This window comes from Dendrobates tinctorius, unplaced genomic scaffold (genome assembly GCF_039654945.1).
Source record: "Dendrobates tinctorius isolate UK_male_01 unplaced genomic scaffold, ASM3965494v1 ptg000086l, whole genome shotgun sequence".
Taxonomy (NCBI): Eukaryota; Metazoa; Chordata; class Amphibia; order Anura; family Dendrobatidae; genus Dendrobates; species Dendrobates tinctorius.
In genome coordinates this window covers 36,522,074-36,544,018 of record NW_027361754.1, presented here as the reverse complement: position 1 = coordinate 36,544,018, position 21,945 = coordinate 36,522,074, and the positions used below count along the sequence as shown (strand labels likewise).

Sequence of the window (21,945 nt, the reverse complement as noted above, 5' to 3'; positions counted from 1 at the left end):
CATGGACAGAAGAGGCCCCTGTGCAAGAACAATCTATGGGTCATTTGCAGTCTAATAGGTCATCATAATACACAATTTCATCTGTTTTGGAGGTGGTAGTGGCCCCCTTACCTTTTGGGCCCTTATTGCACCAATGATACTTCTGCCCCTGCACAGATATACTGTACATACAGTGGTCACTGAAACATTCCATAGTTTTTTTACAGTATATATGCCCTGGTATGGTAGAACAGTTAAGGCCCTGTGTATCTTTATGAAAGCCTTCTAATGGCTCCATTCAAAACTCAACCATCGTATGTTTGTGTGCATGATCCCTAAGGATTTATGCCTACAGCAGAGTCTATATAGAGGCACGCATATCCCTATATTTCTGTACTAGGAAATCCTAGGCAAACCCTATGGCTCCATTATATGGAGATCTTCTCCCAAAAGCTTCAGACACATGAACATATTACAATTACAGCTCCCATCCTATTTAGTCAGGACACCATTACAAAAGCTTTTTTTAGAAGGGTTTTTCTCAACAGGATCTGATTCCATGCTTTTCCAAGCTCAGAGTAGTACGGCTGCTTTCTATCAGAAATAGCACCTTTCTGGGTACTGCATGTTATTGTAGTTCAGCTTCAGTCACTTTAGTAGAGCCAACATGAGCTTCCTTGCACAGCCCAAGCTTAGGGGAGGCGCTATTTCTGGAAAAAAGGCAGTTATGTTTTCTAACACTGGACAACCTCTTTAAGTGTAAGGAAGACAAGTCACTTGCTATAAATATGAATTTTTTTAACTGATATAAAGGCTGCTGTTCTCCTGAATCTGGCATCATTTTTTCTTTTTGCCCTACGTCACTCCGTTCCTAAGATACGGCCACCACTTCCTTGTCTGTAAATCTAGCTTTGTTAGCGAAGCGGGAGTATTACTCAAGACAGTGACAGTAATTGGGCAGTAAAGGGTTATTGCTTTTCAAGTGCATCCTACTGCCAGGCTTGCTGACTTCCCAGTTGGTGGCTACTCCATCTTGACTTCTAGTTTAGCCAGGAGCATCATCACTGACCTGATGTTGCTCTCTCTCTCGATGTTGCATGTAACCAGAAGTTTCCAGAACAGGATCTTGGTGACTGCACATGCCCTGGGCTTGTCATATAGTAGACATTTATGGACAGCTGGACGGAACAAGACCTACTGCACATGCACATGATTGCATACTGCTGAGGCCCCTGGTCAGACATAGTGAAGATATGAGGAGCACTCCACCCCAGCTAAAAATAGGAATAAGAGATGCAGGAACAAAAACACCAGATTCAGGAGAACAGCGGCAGCTAGACCATTAGAATGACTCTAAAGATGGTATTCAGATGACCAACAGCTAAGCCATTTGCACTTATCATGGTTTTGCCTAAATTGGGTTTTGTCATTGAGAATAGATGTGGCACAGTCATATGCTGTAATCATCATTCTAAGTTGGGTCTGGCTACAAAATTTCCACTGCATTGCCTGCTACAGAGGAGATTAAGCATTACTTTTGAGCCAAATATGTAGTGCATGAACATGCCAGGTTCAGTAGAGTGGAAGCCATTCTGGCTCAAGTCATGTTGTCCATATAATCCAAAAGAGGGACAATTGATTTACTAGGGTGAAGGGAAAAACACAATGTTACTCACTGGACAATCTGATTTTACTTTGTTTCTACTTACATTTTTGGTTCCTCTACTTAGACAGGAGGAAATAAAATGTCACTACATGCAGTGAAGGTTCTTGCTGTATGTACCAAAGAGGAAACCCAAGCGAAGAGGGAAGTTTTAAAGTATGATAAAAGTAAGTGTAATCTGCAAAATAAACAATCTTACCAACCATGAAGGTAATTACATTTATTGGACATTTGTTTTAAACATTTATAATACATGTGCACCCATGATATAGCTCTAGTCATCCAGGTCCAAAGCCCCCAAGTCTAGAAGCCCCAAGGTAGCACCTGTGGAAGCCATGACTGCAATTTTATACCATAAGCTCTGCAATATACAATGCTACACTGTATATATGAAATGTGTTGTTAGAGAGCTGCATGAAAATTGCCTAAATTAAGGTTTCATTTTGACAGCATAGGAGATAAGTAGTTTAGGGGTGCAGTAATCATTAGCTGTCATTTATCAAAAATACAGTAATCAGTATGGGAGAACGACTCTTGAGTGAGATTCACATTACAAAGACTCAAGACAGAGAATAAAATGTGTATTTTGCCGATCACGTTCGATGATGATGTGATGGTTCATTTTATCATAACAGTCACTGATGATGTATTGCGAGGATATTCTATACTTCTTTGATCGTTAGGGGTCCGACTCGTGTGATCATCAGAGATTATGAGAATGAATTGGCAGAAGTTCTAGTCTCCCGGTGGTTTTGTTTTATCACAAATGCTGCAAAACCGGTCATTACCTATAATGGCATGATAATGAAGCCTCCTGAGAAAGCAAATTTAGACGAAGTAGCATGATGGTTTTTGAAAACTGTTGACACTTTGTTCTACCATTCAGCGGGTGTCATAGTGGTCAAACCCCAGATAATTGAGCATTAAAGATTATTCCTAATATGGCGTTTCAGGAGCAACTCGCTGCCCTACTTGTTGAATTCTTGTTTACTAGGTGGGTGCTCCTACTTGATTGACAGTTCACGCAAGCAACCGCTGCCCTAAAGGTGTCTAGAGAACTGGATTTTGGCTACTGTGTGTGCCCAGAACCCATCAAGTAGACAAGTATGGAGAAGGAAAGTCCTGTACACAAGCTGAGGCTTCTGTGCATGCATTTAAGATATTATGCTAAGCAGGGGTGGACGCAAATAGACGAGGCCCCTATGTAAGCACAATATCTGGTGCTCTTTGCAGCCCAATAACTCATTATAATGCACAATTCCACCTGCGTTGCAAGTGAAAAGTGGCCTGCTTACCTCTTGTGCCTCAGTGTGTCTGCTCAGGTTGCACCAATGGCATGACCATCTTGATCCTGAGACTCCCAGTCAAATAGCATAGAAGAAGTAGCAGGCTGTGGCACACATGAGCAACCACCGCTGTAGGATCACATAACCCCTGCAACAAGCTGTGGTTTCAAAGAGGTTATTAGGAAAATAGGCACTTTTGTTAAATGAATCCAGTGGGTGAGTTGTTATAATATTTAGTGACATATGGCCATTTTTTAAATGATTAAACAACCCTTTAATAGCACATACTAGAAATACATGCCATCAACATCTAGCCTGTAACTTTTTCTATAAAAGACCCTTCGAATAGAGTTCAGTGACCCATATAGTGCTCTTACACTATCTTATAAATGTCCAGTGTTTGACCATATCAATACCTCAGTATACTTGTCCCTCAAAGATATATAAATCTACGAAACCTATTGCTGAAGCAGACATTATCTCTCATCTGTCTGACCCTAATATAATTTACTTCCAATTAGAAGTAATTCTAAGAGATTGAATACAACTAGACTTCCTAATTAAATATTGAACATGAGCGTGGCTGGTTGGGAGTTTAGTCTTCTCCTTAGTTATCTATCGATAGAGTAGAACTGCAGAAGTTCCGGTTTCTTTATTCGGTTACTGGTAATAATGGTCACTTTTTGTTGACACTTTGCAAACTTCCCCCTGCTAGGTCAGCACACACATACTTTCCAGTTGGTTGACGATGAAGGCTTAGTGAAAGATGATGAAAGACAGATGTAATGTGTAAGATAACAGCTACTATATTGTTTGAATAGAGCTTGGTAGGAGACCCGTGTCCCCCAATGTGTTTTGAATTATGTTTCCCAGCATGTTCTGTCAGTTGACCGTGCCTATGTGTTTAGAGATACCATTATCACCAGTTTGCCCCACATCTTAGGATTGCGTAGCAACTGGAAATCCATAATTTGTCTAGCCATGCGTCATGGGAAGATTTATCTTGACTATCGAAGTCTGTCTACATATACAGTTGTGCTCAAAAGTTTACACACCAGGGCAGAATTTTTGCTTTCTTGGCCTTTTATTCAGAGAATATGAATAATAACACCAAAACTTTTTCTCCACTCATGGTTAGTGGCCATTTATTGTCAAACTACTGTGTTTTCTCTTTTTAAATCATAATGACAACCCAAAACATCCAAATGACCCTGATCAAAAGTTCCCATACCCCATTTCTTAATACTGTATATTACCCCCTCTAACATCAATGACAGCTTGAAGTCTTTTGTGGTAGTTGTGGATGAGGTTCTTTATTTTCTCAGATGGTAAAGCTGCCCTCTCTTTTTGGCAAAAAGCCTCCAGTTCCTTTAAATTCCTGGGCTGTCTAGCATGAACTTTGCACTTGAGATCTCCCCAGAGTGACTCAATGATATTGAGGTCAGGAGACTAAGAAGACTACTCGAGAACCTTCACTTTATTCTGCTGTAGCCAATGACAGGTCGATTTGGACTTGTGCTTTGCACAGCTTCCGGGCTGATGATTGCAAATTTGTTTCCAATATTTGCTGAAAACATGCTGCATTCATCTTTCCTTCAACTTTGGCCAAGTTTTACTTTGTAGCTCACACATCCCCAAAACATCAGCGAACCACTTCCATGCTTTACAGTTGGAATGGTGTTCATTTCATCATAGGCCTTGTTAACCTTTCTCCAAATGTAACATAGTAACATAGCAACATAGTTAGTAAGGCCAAAAAAAGACATTTGTCCATACAGTTCAGTTTATATTCCGTCAGAATAAATCCCCAGATCTACGTCCCTCTAAAGAACCTAATAACTGTAAGATACAATATTGTTACGCTCCAGGAAGACATCCAGGCCTCTCTCGGACCCCTCATCTGAGTTCGCCATCACCACCTCCTCAGGCAAGGAATTGAAGATTCTCACTGCTCTAAGAGTAAAGAATCCTCTTCTATGTTGGTGGCAAAATCTTCTCTCTTCCAGACGAAGAGAATGCCCTCTTGTGATTGTCACATTCCTTGGTATATAACCAGATAATTTTCACCGCACACTCAAATTGATTGCTTGAAAAAAGGTGAGTATTTATTGTACACCAAAAATATTTTATGAACCAAATAATGGGAGCAAGACAAAAAGCGACTGAAAACACCAATGTTTCGACCCGTCCCAGGTCTTATTCATAGAGCCACTAGGGAACAAACAAAAAGTATGTCAGAACAAAGTTACTGGCCTATAATTTGTCGGTTCACTTATAGAGCCCTTTTTAAATATTGGTACCATATTTGCTATGAGCCAGTCCTGTGGAACAGACCCCGTCACTATAGAGTCCCTAAATAAAAGAAATAATGGCTTGTCTATTACATTACTTAGTTCTCTTAGTACTCATGGGTGTATGCCATCTGGACCCAGTGATTTATCTATTTCAAATTTTATTCAGCCAGTTTCGCATCTCTTCTTGGGTTAGATTGGTGACCCTTAATATAGGGTTGTCTTTGTCTCATCTTGCACCAATTGTGAAAGATAATTTTTCTTGGTTATTAGCAGAAACCTGTTGCCTTTATGGGTTTCGCAGGTCTCTGTTTTACAGTTAATATCCGGGTAGTTAAAGTCCCCCTTAACATGGACCTCATTATGGGTTGCAGCTTCATCTATCTGCCTTAGTAGTAGACTTTCCATGATTTCTGTTATATTTGGGGGTTTGTAACAGACCCCAATGAGAATTTTGTTACTATTTTTCCCTGCATGTATTTCAACCCATATGGACTCGACATCCTCATTCCCTTCGCTAGTATCCTCCCTTAAAGTGGAGTTTAGACAAGACTTTACATAAAGACAAACCCCTCCTCCTCTCCGATTTTTATGATCCGTTCTAAACAGACTGTAACCCTGTAACTGCCCAGTCATAGCTTTCATCTAACCATGTCTTGGTTATTTCCACTATGTCATAGTTACCTATAGATATTTCTGCTTTTATTTATTCCATCTTGCTTGTCAGGCTTCTGACGTTTGCAAGCATGCAGTTTAGAGGATTTTGTTTTGTTCCAATCTCCTCCCTGTGGATTGTTTTGAAATTCTCTTACCTCCCTTTTGAGTATGTCATCTTGGGTCTTCTTTGCCGCACCTCATATCCTTTATCAGTATATTTTCTGGCTTCATGTTCAAGTCTAATGTTTTTCTTCCCTTCCCTTCTTCTAGTTTAATGCCCTCCTGATGAGTGTTGCGAGTCTTCTGGTGAATGTGTGTTTCCCAGGTTTGTTAAGGTGTAGTCCATCTCTGGCAAGGAGTCCATCATACAGGTAATTCACACCGTGGTCCTGGAATCCAAATCCTTGTTGACAGCACCATCATCTTAGCCAGTTCTTCACATCAAGGATCCTTTTCCATCTCCTGGTGCCTTGTCCGTCTACTGGAAGAATAGAGGAAAAAACTACCTGTGCATCCAGTTCCTTTACTTTCTTCCTCAACTCTTCAAAGTCCTTGCAGAGTGTTGGTAGGTTCTTCCTTGCCGTTTCATTGGTGCCAACATGTATTAGAACAATGGGTGGACATCCTTGGAACTGATGAGCTTTGGTATCCTATCGGTCACATCCTTGATCTTCACACGGCTATGTCCAGTCTACAGATGGCTGCTTCTGTGACTCTCAGTAGTGAGTCTCCCACCATTACAACTTTTCTTTGCTTCTTGGCAGTACTTTTTGTTGTCACTTCTGGGTGTTGCTTTGTGCTCTTTTCTGTTTTGCTTGCTAGTTGTGCCTCATCTTTAGGCGTGCCATCTTCGTCCTCCACAAGGCCTTGGTATCAGTTTCTCAGTTGTGTGGTTGGTGATGGCTCCATGGTTTTCTTGCTTCTTTTGGTCACATGCTTCCACTCATCTGCTGGTGGAGGTTCTCTGACACTTTCTTCACCTTCTGTGACCAGTAGAGATGCTTGTGATCTGTCTATGAAGTCTTCATTTTCTTTGAGTTTCAAAGTTGCAATTCTTTATTCCAGACCCCGCACCTTTTCTTGGAAAAGTGCCAGTAGTCTACTCTTCTGGCAGGTGAAGTTGGATTCTTCTTCTGGTCGATCTGAGAGCAAGTAGCACATGTTGCAGCTCATCATGTATGTTGTCACATCTGCTATGTTGCTCCTAGATCCTGCTGACTTGCTGTGTATCTGCCTTCTCGTGTAATATAGTGTGTGTAACCTTCTTGTGTAATCTGCTGTGTGTTTTCCTTCTTGTGTAATCTACCCAATCAGACAAGCTTTCTTGCAATAATGTCCTAGAGGCCGTTAGGCACGCGGTTTGGCGATGCTTTCCAAGCATCTGGTCCCGGCTGTACCCAACGATCTTCTTGCTGAGGGAGACCTCGCTTTTCCCAGAAGGCACCTGGAATATGCAAATGGTCATCTTCAAGCTTCAATCCCTGGTTAACGTTTATGGTTGTGGCCAAAAAGTTCAATTTTGGTCTCATCACTCCAAATTACCTTGTTCCAGAAGTTTTGAGGCTTTTCTGTTTGCTGTTTTGTGTATTGTAGGCGAGACACTTTGTAGCATTTGTGCAGTAATGGCTTTCTTCAGGCAACTCGGTCATGCAGCCCATTTTTCTTCAAAGGCCTCCTTATTGTGCATCTTGAAAGAGCCACACCGCTAGTTTTCAGAGTGTCCTGTAATTTAACTGATGTTATTTGTGGGTTTTTCTTTGCATCCCAAACAATTTTCTGGGCAGTTGTGGATAATATTTTTGTTGGTCTACCTGACAGTGGTTTTGTTTTTTCAGAGCCCCTGATTTTCCATTTGTTAATCACAGTTTGAACGCCGCTGACTGGCATTATCAATTCCTTGGATATCTTTTTGTATCCCTTCCCTGTTTTATACAGTTCAACTACCTTTTCCCGTAGATCCGCTGACAATTCTTTTGCTTTACCCATGACTCACAATCCAGAAACTTCAGTGGTTGGATGAAAGATGCAAGAGTTTGTCTGGATCCCAGAAACTCACTCAGCTTTTATGCTCACACACTGATTACAAGCAAACAGGTCACAGGTGAGAATGTTACCTTTAGTAGCCATTCAAACCCATTTGTGTAAACTTCTGTGCATGTTATCAGGCCATATTTAACAGGGTATGTGAACTTTTGATCAGGGTCATTTGGATGTTTTGGGTTGTCATTATGATTTAAAAAGAGAAAACACAGTAGTTTGACAATAAATGGCTTCAACCAACCACTAACCATGAGTGGAGATAAAGTTTTGGTGTTATCATTCATATTCTCTGAAAAAAGGCCAAGAAAGCAAAAATTGGTATGGTATTGGTATGTAAACTTTTGAGAACAACTGTAGATAAGTGAAGTGAAGGCTGGTAAGATGGTAGAAGTTTATGCTTTTAATTGTAACTTATTGAGAAATACAATGTTAGAAAAAGATAAAAAGAAAGAACAAATGTCCCTTGGATGCATTGATTCAAATTAGATGTTTCAGAAGTAAAATTGTCTTAATAAGGGTAGAGTCACACCATTGTTTCTCAACATTCGAGAAAAACGGTCTATTAAGTCTGATCAGACTTTGATCAGACGTTGATCAGATTTTTCTCAAACTCTGGCATCACTTTTTCTCAGGTGTGAGAAAGCAAAGTTTCCCTTTTTCCATACTGTGAGTCCATTAAAATCAGACCTGTAGATTGGAATTGCCCATTTTGATCCCACACTCAGATAATGTCTCCATTTTTTTTCCACTGACCACTCGATCCAGGGAAAAAATTGAACATGTGCACAGTCCCATAAAATATCATAGGTATGAGCACTATCCATCAAAACCACGAATAGCACTCATTTGAGAAAATCGATCTATTGCATGAGGCCATGTAGGGATGATCATATCAGCCATCATGGCAAATAAAATTCGAGTTGAATTTCCTGAAATTTGCAGGCCCCCACAAATGTGAACAGGATGTGATTTGATTCGTGAGCATAAGCCAAAAAAAAAAGACCAATGACATTTCACACACTGCTATAGTGTCACAGAGCGACCTAATAATGACAATGCCTCTAGGCAACATTCTCCATAATGTTCTGCCGCTATCACATTACATGGTCTAACATGGGCAATCATGGGGGCAATCACAGCCAATATAAAAGATAAGGGCTGGATAAGCAATTGCATTTTATGCTTTTACAAGTTAGGGATAGAGGTCAGAATTCACAGCTCATTCCAGATAAGGAGAGAAAAACTTTGGTACTGATTCTTTTGGCCTGTAGTATCTCTAAAGGATTGCCTGATAGATATGAGCAAATTTGCTCGAGGTGAATTGTATTAATTTTTTTTAATCAGATTCTCCTTAATACAATTTTTTTTTCAATTCATTTTGTGAAAATTCACCAAATGGCATCCAACTTTTTGATGAATTGTAAAGTGTTGGGAAAGGATTTTTTTTTTAAACCTTCCTTTCCCCTCACTACTCACCTGTCCTGCCACATCTTCCTAGCTTATCTCATTATGTGACATCTTGTTTGGCCTTCTCTCTGTGATGGGGCTTCTGGGGTCACATAGGTCTTTGATGTCAGTGTGGTGTACATCATGGCATCTCAACATTATCCAAGACCTTGCCAGGACCTCAGACGACGTCCGTTGGTACATCACAGCAATTACAGCAATGGCAGAGACCTATTTGGAGTAAAATGCCCACCATAGAGTGAAGAAGGCCCAGAAGATGTCACACAATAGAGAAAGCCAGGAAGAAGAGACCCAATGGTGGGCTATGATGCTGGCAGCAGGATAGTAGAGCGTTGAAATGGTTATTACATTTTTCTCACACTGTACATTTATTATGCACTGTGGTCTGGAGAGATGCTAGAGCATAATAAGGAACATTCAATTTGCATTGAACAGCTTGGAGGTGAATCGAATTTCCTGGCAAAAATTGATCAATCTGCCGAATTCGAATCTCAGAAGAATTGATCATCTCAATTGTCGAATTATGATGACCTTTTTTTCATTTTAAAGCCATGGTGGAAAATGGCTGATCGTGCCTGGGGAAGATGCTGTTGGCTCTACCTTTGAATGGCCACATGAAGGATGAATTTAATCGGAAATGCAGCCATTCTTGTGAATGATGAACCATGTACTACATGGATGATTTGTGTTTTCTAAATGGAAGGCTGAGGTTTGTTAGCGACTTATATTGATGGGCCAATTTTCTTTTTCATAGTGAAAAAAATCCTTCTTAACTCCGGAAATTGGAGTAAATCCCATAACTTACAATATTATTACACTCAATAAAGACACTCAGACCATTCAAAATAATTATAGAACAATTGACGTAAATCACATAACATTTTTCGAGAGTTTCCAATCAGTCAGACCAGTCAAAGACTGAATGACTTAAGTAGCATTTTACTTACAAAAGATGAATCCAAGATGGACTTTTATTGACAGTGTGAATTAAAATATCCGACTTCTGTAATAACCCATACATAATTTTTTTTAGGCTTTAGCACCCTGGTGACCATACTATGTTCCGAAGATGAGGTCACAGTTGGGAACACTGCTTTGTGTTTGGGTAATTGCTTTGATCTTCCTGGAGCAGCCTCGACCTTGTTGCAAACGGATATCCTGAAATTACTTTTGAACCATGCTGGCGGAGCCTCCAAGAAACCCTCTGTGCAACAAAATGCTGCCATAGCACTAGGGAAACTCTGTTCTGCAGAGCCAAGGTAAGTGTCTCATCTAAAAAGACCATCAGATCCTGAAGTAGGAATCCTATGGCAAACATGTTCCTGAAGTGACCACTTTACTCATCACCAGATCATGCTGGTACTATGTGCATTATTTATTTTTTGGGTTCAAAATATTCCACCTAATAACTTAATAAAATATTGAGACAAGAATTAAGTTTTTTTCTGATACTGATCATTTCATTATTTAAAATGCATTTGGGTCGCCCTCCCAGGGCTGTGGGGTACTCGGTGCCGGGCCGGTCTCTCAGATGGGAATGTCACAGCAGCGCTGACCCGGTCCGTGGCCCTGGGCACCCATGTAAAAGGGGTTGAGTTGGGAATAAAGTTTATAAGTGATTCGTGACGCCTTCTGTGGTGATCGGCAATGAAGATGTTAAGCCAACGCTGCAGACAGATCCTCTGGGACAAATGGTGTGGTGCAGCAAGGATGGTGTAGCCCCCCACAGGCAGGACTATAGTCCCAGGGCAGTGTAGATGAATGTTTAGGAAGAGGGTGCAGTGTTTGGCACAGAGATGTAGCAGTGCTGAGGATGTTGCAGGAAGGAGACAAGGACACAACAAGTTGCAGTTTCTTTACCTTTACTTGGCAAACGCAGTCCAGGGTCCTGGTTACAGATGGCACAGGAGCAGGCTAGCCTGGAAGCAAATCAGGGATCTCTCTATCAGATGGGTTGTGTAGTCTCCTTCCTAGCGCTGGCTTGAGGTACATACAGTACAGAGTTACACTGAAGTTCCTCCTTCTTATCTTCTCTTAGAACTACCTCGTATGGCAGACAGCTGTAGCCCTCTATCTCTCTTGGCTCACCCGTCGCTGTTGTGCCTCCGAGTCTTAGTTGGGAATAGAGCATTTACAGCTTCCTATTCCTCTGGTTTCTGTTGCAGGACCTTCAGTATCCATACAACCGTGGAGACCAGGCTCCAGATCATGCGCTATCACCGGGAGGGAGCTCTCTTTCCTCAGCTCAACCTCCAGCTTCTCTCCACACGTCTACACACGTGGCCCTCCTCACACTAACTCCATAATTTCCCCTCCTGGTCCTCAGAGAGCACTCCTCCCCCAATTCTGGTTCAGAGCTCCCTCTGTTGGCCTGTAGTGGGAACTGTGTTGCATGAAAATGATTAACTGCTAGAGAGACCCTTCATTGCGTCCAAGCATGACATCACCCTCCCTGGAAGAAGGCAATGCCATTGTGGCGACCATACTCCTGGAGGCGCCACACATTGAAGAAAAAAATAAATAGAAAACAAAAAAAAACTAGTTTTAGTAAAGATAAAATATATAATATACCAACGGCGCTAGTGTGCACGGTTGATTCAGCAGCGAGTAAGAAACCCCCACACCGCCAGGGGTGAAAATAAACAATTTAAACAAAATGATACTCGCGCTGTGAATCAATGGAGAATAAAAATATATATATATACAGTGGGGCAAAAAAGTATTTAGTCAGTCAGCAATAGTGCAAGTTCCACCACTTAAAAAGATGAGAGGCGTCTGTAATTTACATCATAGGTAGACCTCAACTATGGGAGACAAACTGAGAAAAAAAAATCCAGAAAATCACATTGTCTGTTTTTTTTTCCTTTTATTTGCATATTATGGTGGAAAATAAGTATTTGGTCAGAAACAAGCAATCAAGATTTCTGGCTCTCACAGACCTGTAACTTCTTCTTTAAGAGTCTCCTCTTTCCTCCACTCATTACCTGTAGTAACGGCACCTGTTTAAACTTGTTATCAGTATAAAAAGACACCTGTGCACACCCTCAAACAGTCTGACTCCAAACTCCACTATGGTGAAGACCAAAGAGCTGTCAAAGGACACCAGAAACAAAATTGTAGCCCTGCACCAGGCTGGGAAGACTGAATCTGCAATAGCCAACCAGCTTGGAGTGAAGAAATCAACTGTGGGAGCAATAATTAGAAAATGGAAGACATACAAGACCACTGATAATCTCCCTCGATCTGGTGCTCCACGCAAAATCCCACTCCGTGGGGTCAGAATGATCACAAGAACGGTGAGCAAAAATCCCAGAACCACGCGGGGGGACCTAGTGAATGAACTGCAGAGAGCTGGGACCAATGTAACAAGGCCTACCATAAGTAACACACTATGCCACCATGGACTCAGATCCTGCAGTGCCAGACGTGTCCCACTGCTTAAGCCTGTACATGTCCGGGCCTGTCTGAAGTTTGCTAGAGAGCATTTGAATGATCCAGAGGAGTTTTGGGAGAATGTCCTATGGTCTGATGAAACCAAACTGGAACTGTTTGGTAGAAACACAACTTGTCGTGTTTGGAGGAAAAAGAATACTGAGTTGCATCCATCAAACACCATACCTACTGTAAAGCATGGTGGTGGAAACATCATGCTTTGGGGCTGTTTCTCTGCAAAGGGGCCAGGACGACTGATCCGGGTACATGAAAGAATGAATGGGGCCATGTATTGTGAGATTTTGAGTGCAAACCTCCTTCCATCAGCAAGGGCATTGATGATGAAACGTTGCTGGGTCTTTCAACATGACAATGATCCAAAGCACACTGCCAGGGCAACGAAGGAGTGGCTTCGTAAGAAGCATTTCAAGGTCCTGGAGTGGCCTAGCCAGTCTCCAGATCTCAACCCTATAGAAAACCTTTGGAGGGAGTTGAAAGTCCGTGTTGCCAAGCGAAAAGCCAAAAACATCACTACTCTAGAGGAGATCTGCATGGAGGAATGGGCCAACATACCAACAACAGTGTGTGGCAACCTTGTGAAGACTTACAGAAAACGTTTGACCTCTGTCATTGCCAACAAAGGATATATCACAAAGTATTGAGATGAAATTTTGTTTCTGACCAAATACTTATTTTCCACCATAATATGCAAATAAAATGAAAAAAAAAACAGACAATGTGATTTTCTGGATTTTTTTTTCTCAGTTTGTCTCCCATAGTTGAGGTCTACCTATGATGTAAATTACAGACGCCTCTCATCTTTTTAAGTGGTGGAACTTGCACTATTGCTGACTGACTAAATACTTTTTTGCCCCACTGTATATATATATATATATATATATATATATATTTACCTGTAGAATCAAGACAATAAACTCACAAGCATTAAATGCTAGAAAACACTGAGTATTGATGGATCAAACTACAAAAAAGACAGAACAAAACATAGGTTTTTTAAAAAAAAAAAAAAAAAGAGAAGTGTCCGGGTTAGGCTCTAGTTACTAAGAACATGGTCGGTATTGCGTTCTAATAGTTAATTAAAAACACTGAGTATTTTGGCATGCTTGGAGATTTAATGTTTGTCGATGCAGCTGAATGACTTGCAGCTGCTAGACAGCCTGAATACATGTATGGAATTCCTAACAAGCAGGCAATCCCCAAATGTAATCAGCCTGTCTAGCAGCTGCAAATCATGCTGCTGCGTTGACAAACACTAAATCTCCGAGCACGCCAAAATACTCGGAGATCACCCGAGCATGCTCGGGAAAACCCAAACAACGAGTATACTCACTCATCACTAGTCCCTAGTAGTGATGAGCGAGTATACTCGTTGCTCGGGTTTACCTGAGCATGCTCTGGTGTCCTCCAAGTATTTTCGCGTGCTCGGAGATTTAGTTTGTGTCCATGCAGCTGCATGTTTTGCGGTTGCTGGAGAGCCTGAATACATGTGGGGGTTGCTTGTTTGTTAGGGAATCCCTACATGTATTCAGGCTGTCTAGCAGCTGCAAATCATGCAGCTGTGTCGACACAAACTAAATCTCCAGGCACGCCAAAATACTAGGAGGACATCCCAGCATGCTCTGGAAAACACGAGCAATGAGTATACTCGCTCATCACTAGTCCTTAGTCTTAATGTAAAGAAGTACTCCTCCTCCTCCCATCAAAGTTTTCATCCATTTAATACACTACTCAAAAAAAATAAAGGGAACACTAAGATACCACATCATAGTGTGGTACAGTAAAGTGTGTTTTACTGGATGGGAGATACATTTCTCCCAGCAGATTAATATTTGGCCGGGTTTTTCCCAAAAGACAGGACCTGCGATGATGTCATGGTAACGTGATCAGCCCATGTGATGTCTACCTCACCGGTGGGAGGAGTTATGGGCTATGTAATGGAGGTTGGTATTTGGCACATGATGAGTGTGTGTCTGGATGTTACAGGAAATTGACTGGACTTAGCCTGAACTTGTACACAGGATCCCCGTGCTGCAGGACTATAGCAGCAAGACTCTCAACAACCCTGGGAATGGCACCTGGTGGATGCCGCAGGACCTGGCAGCCGCTTAGTTAAGCCTGTCCCGTGCAAGGGGTGAGTCTGGCACCAGTGGTTCTCCAAGCTGGAGTACATTTATGTTTTTCCCTTATTTTCTGTTAACCTGCTGTTTGCAAAGTGACATTAAACCACTGATATTAGACTTTGAGCCTGTGTGTTGTCTCGTTACTGCAGCCCTGCCAGTACCTACCAGAGCGAATCCCTACAGTAGATATCACTGAATGAAATATCACAGCTGCAAATCTTTATTCATTACATAGTGGCATGCGTTGAGAACAAGAAAACATAAAAATGATCAATGTAAATAAAAATTAATATCCCATGGCGGTCTGGGTTTGGAAGGATACTCAAAATCAAAGAGGAAAATCAAATTACAGACTGATCCAACTTCAGTGGAAATGCCTCAAGACAAGCAAATGATGCTCAGTAGTGTGTGGCCTCCACATGCCTGTATGACCTACCTACAATGCCTGGGCATGCTCCTGATGAGGCGTCGGATGGTCTTCTGAGGGATCTCCTCCAAGACCTGGACTAAAGCATCCGCCAACTCCTGGACAGTCTGTCGTGCAACGTGATGTGGTGGATGAAGCAAGACATGATGTCCCAGATGTGTTCAATCGGATTCAGGTCTGGGGAACGGGCAGGCCAGTCCGTAGTTTCAATGCCTTCATCTTGCAGGAACTGCTGACACACTCCAGCCACATGAGGTCTGGCTTTGTCCCGTATTAGGAGGAATGCAGGGCCAACCGCACCAGCATATGGTCTCACAAGTGGTCTGAGAATCTCATCTCGGTACCTAATGGCAGTCAGGCTACCACTGGCGAGCACATGGAGGGCTGTTATGAATGGGTCACCGAGGAGGAACAACAAAAAGCTAAGTCCCAGAAAACCAGAGAGGATGGTCACTATGCAGATTGCAGATCCCTGATCTTAACCACACAACTAACAGTAGCAGTGGAGCGTTCCTACGTTGTTCCTAGACGCCTCGTCACCGCCGGAGGACTACATAAACCTAAAGCAAGAAAAGGGAAAACTAACTGCACCAGAGCAGACCCCAAAGGAAAAGACAGTCCCCACACATGTATTGACGGTGAAGCAAGATGAAAACACAAACACAGGCAGGAAAATAGGCTGAGCAAACGATGGGGCCCAACTAACTAGAAAGGACAGGAAAGGAAAGCCACTGTCTGCAATCTGCCAAAAAACCCTACCAAAAATAATGTCCAACACGTCTGATAGCAAAATTAACCATGAAGTCACTAGACTTCTCCCACTATATCAGCACTCTGAAATATTCTGAATCAGAGCAAAAAGAGGCCAATCTAACAAGGGACAAAAAGGCAAACTGTCAAATACAGACAAACAGGAGTGGAAGTTCAGCATAGCCCCAGCAGGGGCAAGCTGACCACACAAAAAACTGAATTGACCAACAAGCGCAAGTGTGAACATTAGCAAAAACAAACTTAACTTAAGAAGACTGGAAGAGAGCTGAAGTCCAAGATCTGAGAAGCAGACTGAATCACCAGCACTAGGATAGGGCGTCGGCTGTCTTATATCCAGTCTGATACTCCAGAGATCCAATCGTTATCCTTCTCATCAGGTGGGAGATCACTACCACTTAAACCAACCTCACTACCTCCTCTCACCACCAGAGGGAGAATGGAAGGAGAACTCTCAACTGGTGGAGCAGAAAATGAGCTCATAACAGAGGGCTGTGCGGCCCTCCAAAGAAATGCCACCCCACACCATTACTGACCCACTGCCAAACCGGTCATGCAGAAGGATGTTGCCGGCAGCAGATCGCTCTCCACAGCATCTCCAGACTCTGTTACGTCTGTCACATGTGCTCAGTGTGAACCTGCTTTCATCTGTGAAGAGCACAGGGCGCCAGTGGCGAATTTGCCAATCCTGGTGTTCTGTGGCAAATGCCAAGCGTCCTGCACGGTGCTGGGCTGTGAGCACAACCCCATCTGTGGATGTCGGACCCTCAGACCATCCTCATGGAGTCGGTTTCTTACCGTTTGTTCAGACACATGCATTGTTGCCTGCTGGAGGTCATTTTGCAGGGCTCTGGCAGTGCTCCTTCTGTTCCTACTTGCACAAAGGCTGAGGTAGCCGTCCTGCTCCTGGGTTGTTGCCCTCCTACTGGCCGGTCTCCTTGTAGCACTTCCAGCCTCTGGACACTATGCTGACAGACACAGCAAACCTTCTTGCCACAGCTCGCATTGATGTGTCATCCTGGATGAGCTGCACTACCTGAGCCACTTGTGTGGGTTGTAGAGTCTGTCTCATGCTACCACGAGTGTGAAAGCACAACCAACATTCAAAAGTGACCAAAACCTCAGCCAGAAAGCATTTGTACTGACATGTGGTCTGTGGTCCCCACCTGCAGAACCACTCCTTTATTAAGTGTGTCTTGATTAGAGTTGAGCGAAACGGGTCGAAAAATTTCAAAAGTCGCCGACTTTTGGTAAAGTCGGGTTTCATGAAACGAAACCCGACCCTAGGGTGAGGTCGGCCACGAGTTCGGCGACTTTAGCGCCAAAGTCGCGTTTCAAAAGTTTGTTTTCCGCCCTTTTTCAGCCAATCAGGATCCACGGACACTGTGGGCAACGTGATGACATAGGCAGTGGTCACCACCATCTTTGAGAAGGGCAGGCAAGTGATTGGCTTGCTTTGGGGGGCGTCACAGGGGGTATAAAAGGGCGTGCACGCCGACCGCCATGTTACTCATGCTGATCTCAGAATAGGGAGAGCTGCTGCTGCTGATGATTCTGTAGGGAGAGCATTAGGCAGGGAAGAAGACACCAAAAACTGCTTCTGCTGCTAGCGATTTTTCCTGCACAACACACCAGTTACTGTGCAGTGCAAGTGGAGGCTATATTTTGCTGGATCAGCTGTGTTGGTTGTTAGGCTGCCTTATAAGGCTTCCTGATAGCTGCAATGCTGTTTTCCCACTGCTCTGCAAACTGCTTTTTTAAAAGCAATCCAAATTTTTTTTTTTGTCCTGGTGAGGTACTGAGCGTGCATTTTTTCACACCATACAGCGGTGTACGCTCCTCACACAGTACCGCCGTGTAACGGCTGTTATCACGGCCACAGTGAAGCTATCTGTGTGTGAATCTGTAAGAATAAGTCGAGGACATGTTCTGTTCTTACAGACCTGCACCTTCTAGTTTTGTCTGTTTTTCAAACAGTTAAGTAGATTTGCTGTTTTATCACATTCAAAACTATAGAGAGACAGCGTGTGTCAGTCCGTATACTTAAAAAACACGGAGCTTGACAATTTTACGGACACCGGAAAGCGGTGTACGTGCACGCTCCTCTCTCAGTACCATGTAACAGCTGTTATCACGGCCACACTGAAGCTATCTGTGTGTGACTCTGTAAGAATAAGTCGAGGACATGTTCCATTCTTACAGACCTCCACCTTCTAGTTTTGTCTGTTTTTCAAACAGTTGAGAAGATTTGCTGTTTGATCACATTCAAAACTATAGAGAGACATCATGTGTCAGTCCGTATACTTAAAAAACACGGAGCTTGACAATTTTACGGACACCGGACAGCGGTGTACGTGCACGCTCCTCTCTCAGTACCGTGTAACGGCTGTTATCACGGCCACAGTGAAGCTATCTGTGTGTGACTCTGTAAGAATAAGTCGAGGACATGTTCCGTTCTTACAGACCTACACTCTAGGGAGATTCCTATTCTGCCCAATTCTATATACACCTTGTAGTTTGTCATACACTAGCCAATTTCTGCCTGTGACATAGAGGTGTGATATTCACTGGGCCTCACACAATCCAACAGTGTCCACAAGTGTGTTCAGAAATTCTACATCTGCCCTGTCCTATAGTGACATTTTTCACACCTGAGACATTGAGCCTGTGACATAGCGGTGTGATATTCACTGGGCCTCACACAATCCAACAGTGTCCACAAGTGTGTTCAGAAATTCTACATCTGCCCTGTCCTATAGTGACATTTTTCACACCTGCGACATTGAGCCTGTGACATAGCGGTGTGATATTCACTGGGCCTCACACAATCCAACAGTGTCCACAAGTGTGTTCAGAAATTCTACATCTGCCCTGTCCTATAGTGACATTTTTCACACCTGCGACATTGAGTCTGTGACATATCACTGTAAATATTCACTGGGCCTCACACAATCCAACAGTGTCCACAAGTGTGTTCAGAAATTCTACATCTGCCCTGTCCTATAGTGACATTTTTCACACCTGCGACATTGAGCCTGTGACATAGCGGTGTGATATTCACTGGGCCTCACACAATCCAACAGTGTCCACAAGTGTGTTCAGAAATTCTACATCTGCCCTGTCCTATAGTGACATTTTTCACACCTGCGACATTGAGCCTGTGACATAGCGGTGTGATATTCACTGGGCCTCACACAATCCAACAGTGTCCACAAGTGTGTTCAGAAATTCTACATCTCCCCTGTCCTATAGTGACATTTTTCACACCTGCGACATTGAGCCTGTGACATAGCGGTGTGATATTCACTGGGCCTCACACAATCCAACAGTGTCCACAAGTGTGTTCAGAAATTCTACATCTGCCCTGTCCTATAGTGACATTTTTCACACCTGCGACATTGAGTCTGTGACATATCGCTGTAAATATTCACTGGGCCTCACACAATCCAACAGTGTCCACAAGTGTGTTCAGAAATTCTACATCTGCCCTGTCCTATAGTGACATTTTTCACACCTGCGACATTGAGCCTGTGACATAGCGGTGTGATATTCACTGGGCCTCACACAATCCAACAGTGTCCACAAGTGTGTTCAGAAATTCTACATCTGCCCTGTCCTATAGTGACATTTTTCACACCTGCGACATTGAGCCTGTGACATAGCGGTGTGATATTCACTGGGCCTCACACAATCCAACAGTGTCCACAAGTGTGTTCAGAAATTCTACATCTCCCCTGTCCTATAGTGACATTTTTCACACCTGCGACATTGAGCCTGTGACATAGTGGTGTGATATTCACTGGGCCTCACACAATCCAACAGTGTCCACAAGTGTGTTCAGAAATTCTACATCTCCCCTGTCCTATATACACCTTGTACCTTGTTTTACATTACTATATAGTTTGTGGGATTTTGTGTACATTTTTACCAAAAATGAGGAAGGCTGGTGGAAGAGGCCGTGGAATTGGGCGGGGGTTGCCAGCTGGTAATGATGGTGTTGGTGGTGGATATGATGGTAGTGGCAAAAGCAAAATAGGACCGAATGCAGGAGGTGTTGAGCCTGTGTCATCATCTGGCTACACAAGGCCTCGAAGGCTTAGTTTTCTAGGAGTTGGCAAACCACTTTTAAAGCCAGAGCTTCAGGAAAAAGTTTTGGCTTACATTGCAGACTCATCCTCCTGCTCTATCACCTCCTCTTCTGAAGTTGTAAAAAATAAAAGCACTGAGTCATCATTGGAGGCTCATGTTCATGAATCACACCTTTCCTTGTGTCCTTCACCCTAACCAAGATTGAAGGATGGCGCAGGCCATACAACTGATTACTCCATGGAGCTGTTTTCACATACCATGCCTGGGTTATCAAGTGAAATGGTGAATTACCCAGGCCAAGATGAATCTGACATGGAGTGCACTGATGCACAGCCACTGATAGATGATTCTACTGGTACATTCACTCAGAGCACTACATTGTCCTCGCAGTGTAATGAGCCAGATTCTGACCCTGATGAGACTCAGGTGCCACTTCCCGCATACTATACCACCATACACGGTGACACAGAGGAAGGTGCACATGACATTGAAGAGGAGGTGATGGATGACCCAGTTGTTGACCCAGATTGGCATTGGGGGAAGAGGGTGCTGCTTCCAATAGTTCAGATGAGGAGGAGAAGCATCCACAGCAGACATCGACATCGCAACAGCTGTTATCTGGCACGCCCGGAGCACTCCAAAGACAGGTTCCAAAAATCAAAAGAGTTGCTGGACAGCTTGTCCAGATGGTCAAAATAGCACAGCGTGCTAGGCCGCAAAATGTCTTCCAAAGTAGGAAGAGTGCAGTGTGGCACTTTTTTGAACAAAATCCTCATGATCAGGCCAAGGTTATCTGTAAGAAGTGCGCAAAGACCTTTAGCCGAGGGAAAAATCTGAAAAATTTGAATACCAGTTGCATGCTTAGACATTTAACCAGCATGCACTTGCAAGCGTGGACACAACACCAAACCTCAAGTACCACATGTGCAACTGATTACAAAGAAGGTAGTCAGCAACGCTACATTGTTTCCCCCACTGTAAGCCCACCGGTTAGCACAGCAGCAAATGTTGAGGTGTCGTTGCAAGGCCACAGCAGTCAGGGAATCCCACTGTTATATCAACGAAAGACTGAATCTAGGCCATCAGAAAGAACATCAACTCCATCACCATCATCAACCCTCTCTCAGTCCGCCCTGTCCACCGCTAGTTCCACCATATGCAGCTCTCAAGTCCAGCTCACCCTCCCAAAGACTATGAGTAGGTCAAGAAAGTACTCAGTCTCTCATCCGCGTACACTGGGTTTGAACGCCCACATTGCATTAGAGATCATGCCCTATCGGTTGGCGGAAAGCGCAGCTTTCCGCGAACTCATGGCCTATGCAGTACCACGCTATGACCTACCCAGTCGCCACTTCTTCTCTCGCAAAGCCATCCCAGCCCTCCACCATCATGTGAAAGACCGCATTGTCCATGCACTCAAGCAGTCAGTGAGTGGAAAGGTGCACCTCACAACAGATGCATGGTCCAGTCGGCATGGCCAGGGCCGTTACGTGTCCATCACTGCGCAGCGGGTTAATGTGGTGGATGCAGGGTCCACAGGGGACAGCGGTGGTGGGACAGTGCTGCCAAGCCCACGGTATAGAAACAGTTGGCTGTAGGCGTTCGACCCTCCTCCTCCTCCTCCTCCAGAAGCGAAAGCTCGTCCACAGAGCGCAGTCGTACGAGCACTCCATCTGCAGCTGCCACTGTTGCACACGAGGTGTCC

General features: G+C 43.5%; 1 protein-coding gene across 1 annotated transcript in view; it reads left to right on the top strand.

Moving 5' to 3' along the window:
• The window catches only part of TTC12 (tetratricopeptide repeat domain 12), a 168,561-nt gene that overhangs the window by 128,610 nt on the left and 18,006 nt on the right, over positions 1-21,945 (top strand). The window contains exons 20-21 of the mRNA XM_073585303.1: positions 1,710-1,809; positions 10,417-10,642. Of these exons, the coding sequence (XP_073441404.1) occupies positions 1,710-1,809; positions 10,417-10,642 (326 nt within the window). The remainder of the gene's footprint in view (positions 1-1,709; positions 1,810-10,416; positions 10,643-21,945) is intronic.